This window comes from Vanellus vanellus (assembly GCF_965231255.1).
Source record: "Vanellus vanellus genome assembly, chromosome: 13".
Classification (NCBI taxonomy): Eukaryota; Metazoa; Chordata; class Aves; order Charadriiformes; family Charadriidae; genus Vanellus; species Vanellus vanellus.
Window position 1 is genome coordinate 8,115,221 of NC_138918.1, and position 14,969 is coordinate 8,130,189.

At 56.3% G+C, this 14,969-nt stretch overlaps 1 protein-coding gene across 1 annotated transcript in view; it reads right to left on the reverse strand.

Moving 5' to 3' along the window:
• Positions 1 to 5,328, reverse strand: part of ABLIM3 (actin binding LIM protein family member 3) — a 57,132-nt gene extending 51,804 nt beyond the window's left edge. Inside the window, exon 1 of the mRNA XM_082490143.1 lies at positions 4,966 to 5,328. Within this exon, the coding sequence (XP_082346269.1) occupies positions 4,966 to 4,978 (13 nt within the window). The 5' untranslated portion in view covers positions 4,979 to 5,328. The remainder of the gene's footprint in view (positions 1 to 4,965) is intronic.
• Between the last annotated feature and the right edge of the window lie 9,641 nt (positions 5,329 to 14,969).

The following is a 14,969-nucleotide window of genomic DNA, read 5'->3' on the forward strand; positions in this document are numbered from 1 at the left end:
TTGGAGAGGCATGGACATTAGGTAGTGTTCATGACTGGTTTTGGAAAGAACATAGTAGGAAAGTAGCTCTTCATCTCTTGCAAGACTGTCCTGCATTTCTTTCTTCTCTGTCCCACCTGCATGTGTGCCTTGAATTCTGAGTCTGCTTCAGCTTTCCTCAAAGCTCTCCACCTTCTATAAGCCTCCTCCATGATAACCTGACCAAGAAAGAAGAGCTCTGCTTGGAGACCTGCCTCTTTCCCCACTGCATGTGAAGAGTCTGTCCAGCAGCTCTTGAGAGCGAGCAGGGATGAGGAGCTCAAGGGCTTATCCAGAGCCAGAACCCATCTCACCGAGTACCCAGCGACTAGGCAGCAACACCGCCGATTTGGGCAGCACCCCACTCTGCTGGATCATCCTTCACTGGACCTGTGCTTTGTCCCCCATTCACTGCATGCCTGTGGCAGCCTCCAGCATTGCAAAGATGAAATGGGAACCAGCATTGACCAGGAGCCACAACTCAAAAGGTTCATCTGTACCATAACACCCCCGGCCTGGTGCCACTCCTGCAAAAACAAGAGTCTCTTCACAGGGAAGACACCAACACCGCTCATCATACCGATGGGCCGATCCCTCTGGGTTCACTGCACTTCTGAACACAGCAGCAACACCACGTCCTCCTCCGCAGGTCCTACCCCGCTGGGTGGGGAGACCCAGTGAATCACCCTGCACCATGAGCTGCATGGGGCAGAGCTGCAGCTCCCGGAGATGTGCAGCACCACGTGATTCCTCTTTAATTACACAGGGACTTAATAGAGTTTGCTGGTAAACACCTTGTAACCACATGTGCCTAGAGATTACTGGGTAATTATGCTTAGTGGATCACCGTGTAACAGGGAGCATGATTTAGGAAAGACAAAAATAACCGAGCAAACACGCTGCATTCGTCAGTATCTGTTAAGCCTTCCTGCCCAACTGCTTAGCTGGCCAGTCTTCCCCCATGTCTCCTCTCACAGATTTCTGAGCCTAGCGGAGCCTCTGAGCAGGAATTTGAGAGGTGCCAGGGGTTGGGATAGTCTGGGGAAACTTTCCACCTCGCATACCAAACCCTCCGCGAGAGCTCGCCGTGCTCCAACAGGCTGTCAGCTGCTCAGAGGGAAGAGGATGGGTGGTTCCCCCCACTCCAAATTGACTTGGCATGGGGACAGATTCTGGTTTCCACCTTCAGGATGGATGTTGGAGGCAGAAGGGTGCCTGGAGGAGCTCTAGTTTGTGAGCCAGTTTCAATTGCCCATTGCAACCCAGATCCAGTCAAACCAGATTCACCCCAGGAGTTCACCAGAGTTTAACCTCCTCCAGGAGTTGCATCTTTGCCCAGACCAGGGTGGCCCATAACAAGGGGCACCTTGCTCCTGACAAGACCAGCACAAAGAATTCCAGCAGGCCCCCTCCCACCCCGACAGAGCTGGGCCAGAAGAGACAATGTCTAAATGCCATCTCCCATGGGTCCCACAAGGGTCACCCCTACTCACCAAGCCATACTCACCGCATGGAGCTGCGGCACCCAGAGCTGGTGGCTACCTCCAAAGCAGCAGAAGGGACTATTCACACATTTCAGAGAGTCTTCAATCCCTGGGGCAGTTGACAGGGTCAGCCCTTTGCCTTCCAAGGAGTGCAAACCCAGCCACGTTGGCCACGTTAGCCTCCCCGCACCACGCCAGTTTCTCAGGGAGAGGTGGAACCCAAAACCTAGGGGACTCAAGGGAGTGATTTTAAGGGATGTTCTCTTGGGCAAGGGTTTGTACTACAGGATCCAGCTTCAATGGAAATGCAGCACAGCACTTATGGACCTGTTTATGAATGTATGAATCTATTTGCAACCAATTAGCAGTGCTAACCAGAGTGGGAGGTATAAATAGCATAGCTAATGTAAATATCAACACTGTGCCCTCCAAACGCTCACTGTACACCTGGTGAGCCCGGGAGGAGAAGCTGCCTGCCCGGCCAGCACAACCCTTGCACCCCCAGGGCCGCCTGATCTGCTCTGCAGCCTCAGGATATGAGTTTACACCCAAGATCAAGGGCCTTTTCCTCTTCCCCTTAAGAAGCAAGATTTCCATATGGCTTTTCCTTCCCTGCATCATGGGAGAGGAGGTGACATGGGGCCTCCAAGGCCAGGACCTATCCTGGGGTGAAAAGCAAACCGCTGTCCCCTCAGCAAGGGCAGGCGAGACTCCCGCGTGCTGCGCGGGAAGCGTGTTCAAAGATGCACCTGCACAGCCCGGGAAACCCTGCACAGAGCTCCCCCGAGGCCTCGACAAGAGTTTTTGCACAACAGCATGGCTTGTGCCACAGGTACACCTGTAGGTCACCACCCCATGCACAATCGGGCTTCACCATCCATCCTCCTCCACCTGCATCTCCTTCTGTCCTCACACCCGCACAGGCAGGGTCCCACGCACCAGGAGAGAGACCACACTTGGGAGGTTGGAGTACAGCTGAGCCTGCTGGCTGGACCCCATAATCACTACAGGGGCTAGGGGAAAAAAAAAAACAAAACAAAACAAAACAAAAAAACCCAAATCAATGCAGAGAGCAGCAGAGCTGGACGTGCCTGGGAGGCAGAACTGCAAGCAGGGCTGGGAAACCACCGACCAACAAGTGGCACCAAGCTCTCCTGAGCCACTGGCCGCTAGCAAAGGGCTGCAAAAGCCATTGTAGGGCACTGCCAGGTAGCATCAGTAGGGTGAAGTAGAGATGGCACACAGGGCACTGACACAAGGCTCCTGGGTTCCTTTTTTTGCCTCCCAGACACATGGACCTGGGAGATACAGACTGGGTAGGGATGCGCAGAGCTGGGCGAGGCAGCAGCGAGAGGGGAGATGCCACTTTTGGCAACATTCACACCAGCCACGGAACATGCTGATGGAGGAGGTGGCCCTCCCCCCTGTGCCTTGCTCACAGAGCCAGCTAGGAGGGAATCGTGCCATTGCTAAGAACAGACATGAGCCAGCATTTGGGTATGGCAAGCCCTGCTTTGAGCCCCCTGGTTACTGGGAAAAAGCCTGGAAGCCTGACAGGGCAGAGCCCACTGCCTTGCAGGGTTTGTACAGCCCTTGTACCAGGTGTGGTCCCAAAGGGACCATAAGTAATCCATAAGCGATTAACCCACAGCACAGAAAAGTGATCAGCAGTTGCCACAAAAAACACATGCTAAAACACATGGCTACTTACAAAGAGGTATCAGCGATATTTAAGCAAAGATTGCCAAGACAGCCTCAGAGCTGGGCAAGAGCCATGGTGGCAGCCTGCTGCTGGCAAACCCAGCAGCTGTGCCATGGCCAAGCGATGTGCCCAAGGTCACAGAGCAAGGCAGTGGCAGAAGGAGGAGCACCTCCCAGGAGACTCCCAGCTCTGCTCTCGCTGCCTGCCCGGTGGCCTTCTCCCGTGAGTCATGTCAGAGCAACGGGCAGGCAGCACATTTGGGTTCGCTGGCACCTCTCTGTGTGGGGGAGGACCCAGTAAAGGAGTTCTGCAGCACAACCAGGTAGTTACAACACCCCAACAGCATAAACAGCCCTTATCACTACCAGCAGCCGAGCTGGCTATTAAGAGCTGGAAAGGAATCCCAAAAGGAACCAACAGGCGTTTGTCAAAATTGGCTGAGAGGAAGCTTTGTAGCCCCACCTGCCCACTGTGGTCACTGACCCCAGCGAGCACCGTGTGCCATCCCAGCCCTCTGCACCAGAGCCGAGCTCATCGCCTGGAGAAGCGGAAGGAGGACCCTTTGTTATCAGGCATCCAACAGGCTCACAAAGAATCGGTCCCTATTGTTTCCCACCCGGGCACTGCCAGCCCCACTCCCCCAGCAAGGGGACAAACTCCTGTCCCAGGTGTGGCTCCTGCAGAGGGCACGTACAAAGTTTTCTCGCCTCTGACGCAGCCCAACAGAGCTGGAATCACCTGTTCCATTGCCTTGCAGCGTGCCAAGGCATTTTTCACGGTGTTTTGCTTGGGAACCACCCCAAGCCCTCGGATTGAGAAACCTCAACACGCCAATGCAATGGAGAAGTCACTGCTCTGCCGCTTTCTGCCTGGGGCAGTCCTCACTTCACTTAGCCTTGACCCACAGCCAGGAAGGCACCTTCCTTGGGCAGGTTATCCCAGGAGGAAGACCCTCAGGTGGCCGTCAGCATCGACTCCTTTGGCTGGGGGCTCGCTGCTTTTAGAGGCATGGATCAAAGCTGTGCTAGCGAGGGGGGTACAGCTGCCACACATTGTATCAGAGGGGGAAAAGGAAATTAATTGTGACTTGATCAAGCCTGATCAATCTTTCCAGACTTTGCAACAAGGACACAAAACCAGAACTAACCAGACTAGTACCAGGTGCCAGTTCTCATCTTATGCAGCACATTTCCAAGCTCTGCTTCTTTTAGAAATTCATACATAGTGCATGAGTGCCTCTGTCCCTGTCTCTCTCACACACAATAGAAACACCCGCATCCCCAGCTACAGAAGGTACATGTTTTTCTGTACTGCACCTGTGCTTTGCTCAGGTCCCCAGTTTCTGGGTCTCCCCTTACCCCGCTCCTCCTCCCCATCAGCTGTTCCCCCTCTGTCCATTTACACATAGGCAGCAGCATCAGAGAGTGAGCCTGCTGCCTGTCAGAGTGCTCCTGGCTCCCTCTCACCATGTTGCATATCGACATTTTAGTCTATGATCTGTCCTCCAAAGCCAGGAAACACAAGCCAAGAAGTACTCAGTGGAGATGAACACCATGGCTTAGCCCACATGAAAGAAGGTCCAGCAAAGCCAGACCCTGTCAGAAAGCAAAAGGCAGACAAGAAAATAAATTATATATAAAAAAATCCATCCCATTAGGCTTGTCAACCCTGTTGTGTCATTTTCTTTCCAACTCCCCCCAGCCAGATCCGTGCCATATCTGCCCCACTCCCACAGCACAGGCAAGGAAAAGCCGTACTTACTGCTAGTGCTCATCTTGCTGGTCCTCCTCTGCCCTTCTCATCCAACAAAGGGGGCAAAGATGCTCTTTAAATCCTCTTTTTTCTTCCGGCCACCCCCCTCCCCCGGCAGCGGGAGGCGGTTGCCTCTCTCCTATCCTAGGAGAAATATTTCTGTGCGATCCACCGGCTTAACGCATCCCGAGGCGGCTCCGCCACCCCGCACGGCTGTCCCCCGGGCCGTGCCGCTCTCCCCCCCCCCCGGACGGCAAGGTCAAGGGTGTCGACGACCGGGGGGAAAGGGGGGGAGGCGGCAAGGGACGGGGGTGAGACACCAGGCACCGGCCCGCGGGAAGGTTCCAGTGGGACAACGGCAGCAGCGAAGATGCCCCACCGGAGGCGCTGCCATCCACTGCGCAGCGCGGCCGCGGCCGCGGCTCTTATAGCGGGGTGTGGAGGCGCGGCGGGGGCCGCGCAGCGCCGCGCAGTGCCTCGCCCCGCCCCGGCGGCTCTGCCCGCGGAGGGCCGCGGCGGGCGGGGCAGCGCGGAGCGGAGCGGCGCGGGGCGGTGCGGGGCGGGGGGCAGCGCGGGGGGCGGCGGACCGGCCCCGGGGGGGCGGCTGCGGGACGCGCCGCCTCGGCACCGCCGCCATCTGCTGGGCACCGCCTGCCCGCCGCCCTGCCTGCAGTCCTGCCTCTGGTCCGGCCCTGCCCGCTGCCCGCCGTCCTGCCTGCAGTCCTGTCTCTGGACTGGCCCTGCCCACCGCCCTGCCCGCTCCCCTGCCTGCAGTCCTGCCCATGGTCCGGCCCTGCCCGCTCCCCTGCCTGCAGTCCTGCCTCTGGTCCGGCCCTGCCTGCAGTCGTGCCCGCTGCCCTGCCTGCAGTCCTGCCCATGGTCCGGCCCTGCCTGCAGTTGTGCCCGCTGCCCTGCCTGCAGTCCTGCCCATGGTCCGGCCCTGCCCGCTGCCCTGCCCGCTCCCCTGCCTGCAGTCCTGCCTCTGGTCCGGCCCTGCCTGCAGTCGTGCCCGCTGCCCTGCCTGCAGTCCTGCCCATGGTCCGGCCCTGCCCGCTGCCCTGCCCGCTCCCCTGCCTGCAGTCCTGCCTCTGGTCCGGCCCTGCCTGCAGTCGTGCCCGCTGCCCTGACCGCTCCCCTGCCTGCAGTCCTGCCTCTGGTCTGGCCCTGCCCAGCCCCCTGCCTGCAGTCCTGACTGCGGTCTGGGCCATGCCTGCTTGCCGCCCTGCCTGCAGTCCTGCCCATGGTCTGGCCCTGCCCGCTCACCTGCCTGAAGTCCTGCTTGCAGTCCGGCTCTGCCCGCTGCTCTACCCTGCCCTTCCTGCTGCCCTGTCTTCAACCCTGCCTGGTGCTTTCTCGCTGCCCTGCCATCAGCCCTGCCTGCGGCTCTGCCTGCAGCTCCGGGGGCCCCCGGGCTGGTCCCTCCTTGCCACAGGGGTCCTCACATGCACGCATCATGGGGCTGCCACCCTGCCCAGTCCTGCAGCGCTCGCTCTCCAGCTTGGCCCTGCGGTGGCTGAGCGTGCAAAGAAATGCTCTCCCGGGACAGAGGCATGGCGGAGAGGGAGAGAATTTATGCTGAAAAACTGGATTTCCTCTAGTGCCAAGGTTCCCCCTCCAGCAGCTGGCCACCCCCAGCTGTCCTGGCGGTCCCATGCAAGGCAGCCCGGGTGTCTGTCCCACGCCGGGAGCAGGGACAGGGCTGTGGGTGTCTGCACGGCACCTGGCTGCAGGATGGAGAGGGGGCTCTTCCCCCGCGAACAGCAAGCAGCCTTCTCTGCCGGCAGCACATCAGGATTCCTGGAAGAGCTTCAAAGCCATTAGCTCCTTGTTTTGTTTGTGAGACGCTATCTATCAGAATAAAGCCGTACCCAGCGGAGCTGCTCCCAGGGTGCGAGCGGAGACGTAGACGGGGCTGCGCCCGCCCTGCCTGCAGAGCCCCCGAGAAGCTGCGCTGCGATTCAAAGAGGCGAGCTACGATCTCGCCGCTAATGAAAGGGGTTTTTCATGCAGCGTGACAGGCGCCGCATCTCTCCCGCTCCTGGGGCTGGAATGCCGCCCGGAGAGGGCCTTTTGCTTTCCCTTTCTCTCGCTGTTTTATTTGCGGCAGCAGATGTTTGCGGTGACACGACAAGACAGGTAGCAGGTCGTGTGAGCTATGCCTGTGCTGCCGGTGACGCAGCCCGCTCGCTGCAAGCGCTGCTGCCTGTCCCCTTCGCCTCTGCCCCCTCCCAAGAGGCGCCGGGTGGGTGAGAAGAGCAGGACCAGCAGTGGGGCTCCAGGGGTCCCTGCGGGGCTGGGGGGAGCAGGCGAGGGGAAAGCAGTGCTGCTGCTACAGCGTGACGGGATAGCTTGGGCTGTCCCATGGCGATGATTTGGGGCCCTTTGTGAAGTTTCCCTGTGCCCAACAAGTGCCCGAGGTGTCCCCTCCTCAAGGGGAGAGTGCAGGTCCCTGTCGCGGTGAGGCTCACGCCTATCGTATCAATAACGTCCGTTCGGGGAGTCAATAAAGCAGACACAATGTGAGCTGGTCCCCACGGTTCAGCGAGCTAATTAAGCTTCTTCCGCTGACCTGGTTTCCAAATCTTGTTAACTTGCTGCCTTCAGAACAACTTGAAATTTCCAGCAGAGGCAGGCTGGGATTGCAGAGGGCTGCGAAGGGGGACGGGGTGCTTTGGTGGAGCTCAGGGGGCACCAGCGCAGAACCTCTTCCCCTTCATCCCCTCCCAGATGGATGGTCCCAGCACCGCACAGCTGCACCGTGGGGAAGGGGCAGCGGGCACTGCCAGCGGGCAGGCGGGCAGGGTATCAGGTGCCCCCCGCAGTGGGATTTTGGGGTTCTGGCACTGGTGAGCTGACAGCAGGGAGCTCAAATCCCTACCAACCCCCCCACCTCGGCCAGTGGCTCCCACGCAGGAACCTGGCCCCCAGCTGGGCTGCGGCAGGGGTCCATGGTGCTGGGCCCTGGTTGGAGCCCCTCACCATTCCCATGGCGCTGGGCACTGGTTGGAGCCCCTCACCATCAGCACTGTCCCAGGGTGTTTTGGGAATTTCATTTCCTTTTCTTTGACTGAGGAAACCGGCTGCAAAAGCTGCCATAAAAGGGTGTTAGGGATGCCTGAGACAAGAAGACAGAAATGAGGAGATGTCAGGATGTTAACGCAGCCTCCTTTCATCCCTTTGTGTCTGTGCATCGCAATACAGTCTTTCACGGCAATTATTAGATGCGTGTTTTTCCCATAAGGCGCCTGCCTCATTCAGTACCCAGCATGTACCACGTAGCTCAGGCTGTGCTGAGGAGGCTGCTGCCTGCCGGACCCTGCATCGTTCAGTGAAAAGGGACACAGGCGTGATGGAGGTAAGAGGATGGAAGAAAAAAAGGTGCTAATTTCATTGAATTTTACTGACTACTTCCCTGGACTCTGGGAACTACTGGACTACTATCCCTGTATCCGTGCCCTTGTGAGATGCCGAGAGAGTCACCTGAACCAAACTTTCCCTACCCAGTCGATAATTGTGTTTCTTCTTTCCCTGATGCCTGGCTTGAACGCCAGCTGGCTCATCACTGGGAGAGCTGGAAGCTGCTGGCTGCACATGGAATCACTGGGAGCTGGGCTCGAAATGTATCTTGTGCTATACCAACACCAGGAACTCGGAGAAATCAGGCTCACCGCCTCTCCCGCTGGTGGCTTGGGAAGCCACCACGTGCGTGTTTCCACGTGAGGGAATGTTGGTCCCCAGAGCCTGAGGGGCAGCCCCCCTCCCGCTGTCGCAGAGCGGGGTGCCAAAGGAAAACTGCGGGGAATGGGATCCCTCCTCACTCCTGCGTGACTTGGGAACCAGGATGGAGAGGGGGAATGCAAGGGAAATAACGGAGAGCAGGTCCCAAGGCTGGGAGACACAGGGTTAGGAGAGGTCAGAGAGTTAAAGGATCACATAAGCATCTCTGTCCTTAAAGCGCATAGGGGGATGGTTCGTCAGCAGCCTTAACTCTGCCATTTCTGGTTTATTTGAAGCCATAGCATCCCTTTCAGCACACCTAGGTACAGCCACACGCATACATGCGTGTTTGCAAACACACACACGTGCAGTCACATGGAACAGCTTTCAGAGGTCTCTCTGCAGGAGCCCCAGGCTTTCCAACCACTTGCTTTCCCCTTCAAACTGGTAGTTATCTTGGTGACCATCCTTCACTGCCGTGCCCCGTGAATCACAGTTGCAGGAGGAGTGGCAATGCCTTGCCCAGAGATGCCAGCTGCAGCCCTTGCTCCAGGGTGTCATAGCACGAATGTGTCCGTCTGTCTCAGGGGCACCAGCTGGACAAACGCCTCCCTGCCAGCCCGAGCTCCCGGCAAACCCACCTGCACCTGCGCTAGCAGCGAAAGGCTCTCCTTTCTCAGCAAGAAGATTTAAGTCCAAACAATGGCAGCGAGGTGCCCGTGGGGATCCCGAAACGGCACAGCCCGATGCCTCGTGCGAAGCACTGGGCAGGCTGCAGAAAAGCAGGACTCTGACTCATCAGGAGCTGGTGACATTTTCCAAAAAAAGCCTGCAAGTCCAGGGCTGTAATGTTCCCAAAAAGCAGCAGAGAAGCCTAAGGGGTCTGGAGACCCCATTATACCACAGCACACGGTCTGTGTCACGGGCTGGAGGAAATTCTGCCTGGCCGGGCAGTTCCCCACCCATTTTTCTCCTGTCTCCTGCCTCCCCTGTGATGTGGGATCTGGCAGAGGTAGAGTCAGGAGCGGTCAGATGCCACTGCCTGCTGCTGCAGTGCAAAGCCAGACTCGCTCTTCAAGTGATGACAGAATTACCTTCCAGATGATGGAGATCAGCATTTTACTTTGGGAGTCCCTGGAAAACATAGCAACTGGGACCAGAGGCAGTGAACTGGGCAGTGGGTGTTTTAAGAGCAGGGATGGTCTGGTGAAACTATGGTGGGACCTGGCAGCGCAGCTGGTGCCTCACTCATCCAGCACCAGACCCCACTCCTCTTCCTCAGTCACAGCAACCACCAAGTCATTTGCCAGTGATTTGGTTTTCTTCCAGTTTACACAGCAGCACAAGAGCCCTTCCCAGCAATTCCCCGTGTCGGCAGGAGGAGGCACAGACAGGCAGAGGCAGATGTTCCCCAGGCTGCCTGCATTAAAGGGATAATCAAATGATAGATTATTTTCAAGCAAACTCACACTTTCAGTCATTAATTTTAGTGCTGTGCAAATAGTCTCAGAAAAAAACCAAACAAACCCGGACAGTGGAGAACGGTTGTGAGCTGGATCTGCTCCAGGCGACGCTGGTGTGCACCACAGCCCATCTGTAACCTGTAGCCATCCTGCAAAGCCAGAAAGGGATGCCTACGCTGTGCAATGGAGGAGCTACAGGTCCTCTGGCACTATCCATTTTATCATCGCAGGAGCTGAGTCCCTAGGTCAAGTGCAACAAACGTTCCCAAATCAAAAGCAGATGAGTGAAAACAAGTGCTGCAGAAGCTGTAGGGTGACTTGTCCTGCATACGGGGACTGCTGGGCCTTCACCTCCCCTCCTGAAAGGTCGGGACACCGGGAGAGGAGAGGTGCTGCATGGTCTGCCTAGGGGAGGGGTGATGGCAAAGGCTTTGGGGCATTAGAAACCAGTGTTTGTCTTAAAACCTGCAAGAGTCTCTCACTCTCTCGCCCTTCAGGAGAGCTGATGTCCCTGCGCACACCTCCGCCGCAGCGGCATGCCAGGGAAGCCAAGGAGCACGCTGTTGTGCTCCCAGGCAGTATCAGGGCTTATTGCCCGAGGTCGGGCATATCGGGGCTGCTCCGTGTCCCCCTCTGCGCGCGTAGCTGAGCTGGTGTACACCACGCTGGGGCAGCCCCTGCTCCCGGCCCCGCTGCAGGGCGAGCGGGGACCCACTGGGGACAGCTGCCCCACAGAGCCCGGCCAGCGGCTCCTGCCGAGCAGCATCAGCAAAGCCACGCAAAGGGAGATTTATGCCAGCTGCAGCTCTCGCCTCCGAGGTACCTGACCCGCTTTCCCATTGCCAACTGTGTTTCAACCCATTAAAGGTCATCGGAAGTTGGGTTTATTTTTAGTTTTCCCTTTTAAGTTGCCCTGAAGCAGTGAGGACTGATGGAAGCAAGAAACATCCTCCCTCCCATCAGCCGTTAGGTCAGGAGCCCCAGATGTTGTTAATGCAGAGCCTTGGCCAGCACGAGCCGCCTGTGAGAAGCCCAGCCCTTGGACCTCTGCGCTTGTGGAAGCTGCCTGGCACACCTCCCCTCTTCCCAGAGCTCCTCGGGGACCACCACCTTCTCCCAAAGAGCAATTTAGCCTTGGCAAATGATGCTTCTTTCTTATTGCTGGAGTGGTGTTATCACGATAACTTGGTTTTCCTTTTGTTTCTCATATTGTTCCAAGGGAAACGGAGAATCAGGGTGATTCCGGGAGAATTTGGGAGATCTTCAGGCTAGAGCATGGCACTCCTTGCTCCAGGGGCTGGAGGCAAATCTCAGACCATGTCTCCGGACCATGCTGCCAGTGCAGGTCAGAAAGAGACTGAACAACGTAATTAGGAAAAGATAATTTCTTTTTACACTTCTAAGCACACAAAAAACTGCAGAATGGCTAGCCCCGGGTACACAGCGGGTTATCTCTTTTCTAGGAAATCTCACTTTTTTTTTCCCTGGTCTAAAAATGGAATGCAGACACTTAAAATAAATTCCCAGAGAACAAAACTGAGAAAACACAACGGGATTTGAATCAAAGTGTTTGGATTAATTAGCTTAAACTGAAAGCTTTCATTCTGATTTCAGCCTCAGCTTTATGTACAAAAAATGAAAGCAGCAAAGCTTTGTAAGTTGAAAAATCAAAATGTTCCACCCTGAAAATATCAAAACGAGATGCTTAGCCTCACTGAGCTGCTTTGTTGCTTTCTAAAAAGAAATGGCATCAAGACCAACACCTTTACAAGCAGCTTGGATCATTAAGAGCTTCAAAAAAGCCCTTAGATCAGCATAAGCAATTAATATCTTAATCAGTTCTTCTCTTTTTCTTCCAGAGTAAAGTCTAGAAATATTGATTTTTTCCATATTATCAAAAGATTTCTTTAAATATGTCCCCTTTACTGTGTGGTAAGCTTGAGCTGGAGCTGTGTGATTTACATGGGGGGGTTCAGGCTCCATGGTGGGCACTGCTCGTACCAACGCTTGCTGAGCTGCCAGTGGGGAAAGCAGCACGGGATTTGTTTTTTGGTGCTGTATGAGCGGGAGACAGCTATTCCACCCCTTGCAACTCCTATCGTGCACATTGGAAGGAAAAGCAATATGGAGGTTATGATTTTATACATGTTTGTAGTCTAAAGTTCAACAAAATGCATTTTCGTGACCATTTTCCTACTGTGGGTGAAATTGAAAAATGAAAAATTGGAGATCTGAGGGGTTGTGCTCACTTCGTCATTTTTCATTCTCTTTCCTCGTCCTGTTCATTTCTACTTCAATGGCAAAATAGGAACAGGGTAAAAGCAGACGCAGGGGAGAATAATAAAGGAAAAGAAAGAAATACAGGGAAACTGAGAAGCTTAAATGAAATATTTTGAAAGTTTGATTTTCTAGACATATTTACAAATGAAACACATTTCCTTTGGAAGCCTCTCCAACTCTGACATTTTAGCCAGTTTTTCCTTCTGATTTTCCATCAGCTCTATCCAACGCAGCACCTGAGTGAACCTCGGCTGCACGTCCCAGGCAGGGTTTGCCTAGTGTGTTACCTGACCCGTAGTGTCTTTAACACAGGGACAATAAAATCACCGCTGGAAATGAGTGTGGCTTCGCCGGCTGCTCATTAGTGCAGCGCATGGAGCCTTGTTTTTGCAAGTCAGCAGCTAGCGGTTCCCAGCCGGGTGCTCACAGGGGTCCCTTGCAGAAGGACTCCATCAGCGAGTCATCTTCCCCTGAGATATCCTCTGGACCTGTCTGATCACACTGTTGTCCCAGCTGAGCCCGCCGTTATTGCTTGGGATGCCGGTCCCCTATTTTGGAGCCTTCCCTCGTTTCTCCTTGCAAGCCCAGTTCCGCAGTCCCACAGCGCTTGCCCCATCCCGAGATTATTTCCCCACCTCGGGGACCAGGTGCAGGCTGCTGGTGGCTGGGGACTGTGGGCAGCAGGGCTGGGGCCTGCCTCCAACATCGTTTTTGCAAGGCTTGGGCTGCGCGGGGAGCGGGATGCCGCTGGCATGGTAGTTGCTGCCATCTAATGGCTCTGACAATTAATATGCAAGAAGAGGAGAGCCCGGCTCTACTGTGCACCTCCACCAGCTTGGAGGCTATCACCTAATAAGTTTTCCTGTGGGGCTGCAGGGGGGACCGAGCACAACATCCCGTAAGGTGACATTGGGCACGGAGGGGACATCAGAGGTCGGGCATTCCTATTTCAAAGTCCAGGAGAAGATACTTGTCAAAGCAGGACACAAGGTGATGCTTGCTGGTCCGAACAGCTCTGCCCTTCCCGCAGCATCACACCCCACTGCCTGTAAACTCCTGGAAGCAGCAGGATTTGCGTGCTGAGGGTCTGCACCCCAAAATCGCCTCAGGGGATGCGATGGGAGACTCCCAGCAGCCAAGAGCACCCTTCAGCCTTTTGCCCCTTTTGCGGTGGGGAGCTGGGCGACGCAGCGAGTCCCAGACAGGGCTGTGCTCCCAACACCAGCTGTGCCCGGTGCTGCGTGTCCCTGGATGGCAGACCCTCAGCCTCCCAGAAGGGGACCGCGCCGTCCCCAGGTGGCAGAACCCCAATGCACTCACGCGTCTCCATTCTGCCGACAAGACCCTGACGCAGGTCCCGCGCACCCCCCCGGGTGGCAGAGCAGCCACCCGGCTTGTGTCTCACAGCCGGCAGCTGCACGCCAGCGGCTCCCACACCAGTCTGCAACTCGCAGGAAACCACCTCAGATTCGCCTCTCTTGGGCACATAAGCACTGATGCAATGGCTTTCTGAGCGTCTTTGCAAAGAAAGGCACAGTGCCACTTTTTTCCAGTTTATTGGACAGCAATAGCCTTTGGGCTTAGCAACAGTTCCCCAACACACAGGGGACACGTCAGAGAGACCTTCCTCTGCTGTCCACAGCACAGCCTGATAGCCGCGGGCTACCTGGGGCCGCAGGAAAACCTGAGCACATGCAAGGCCACAGTGCAAAGGCTGAGATGGCCACTTGCACACAGCCATGTCCATCCAGTGCTTTCCCTGTGTCCCTCTGTCCCGTGAGCAGCCACCTCACATGGCCCAGCAGAGAGGGTCCCCTTCAGGTTGCTCTGGGTCCGGAGAGGTGGGCAAGGCAGGAGGGCTCTCAGCCAGCTCCTGCCTGAGCTCACCACCCCTAAGGGGGCTACAGGCGCTTATCCATACCCCAGGTCCTTCCTGGACATGCTCAGGGAGGACTCGGTGTCCATCAGAGGCTGGTAGCTGTCTACAAGCTACCTGCCATTGATTCCCCTGCATTATTGATAAGGTTAAGGCCATTTAATGTTCTGGCCGGTGCTGGGCAGAGATACTTCCAGCCCGGGAGAAGAACAGGGATGAGGGACCAAGGAGAGAAGCCGTGACCGGACGGGAGAGCAGGAAGGGTGGAGCTGGAGGACCTCTTTGCAGCACCTCTTCCATTGGCCAAGAGAGATCAGATGGCCAAGAGACACTTTTCATCACCTGGGGACCCTCTGCTGCTGTGAAGTCTGGGTGGACTTGGCTGCCAGCTGTGAGTCCGTTCTTCTGGGGCTGATTCCTGGGGTGGGTGGACATTCTGGCCGGGTGCACAGCAGGGCCAGGTTTCCTGGTGGTGGGAGAGCTGAGAAAACAGTGTGGGGGGAGAGAGGGACCACAACATTCCCAGGGGAGGCACTGGTTAGAGGGGCAGTGGGAAGGGCTCCTCTTCTGCAGGTGCCATGGAGAGCAGCCCCTGCTCTACCCCAGGAGAGTCAGAGGTCTGGGACTGAGCTGCCTGGGGACATGGGGCAAGCTGGCGATGTCAGAAGCTCGTGACA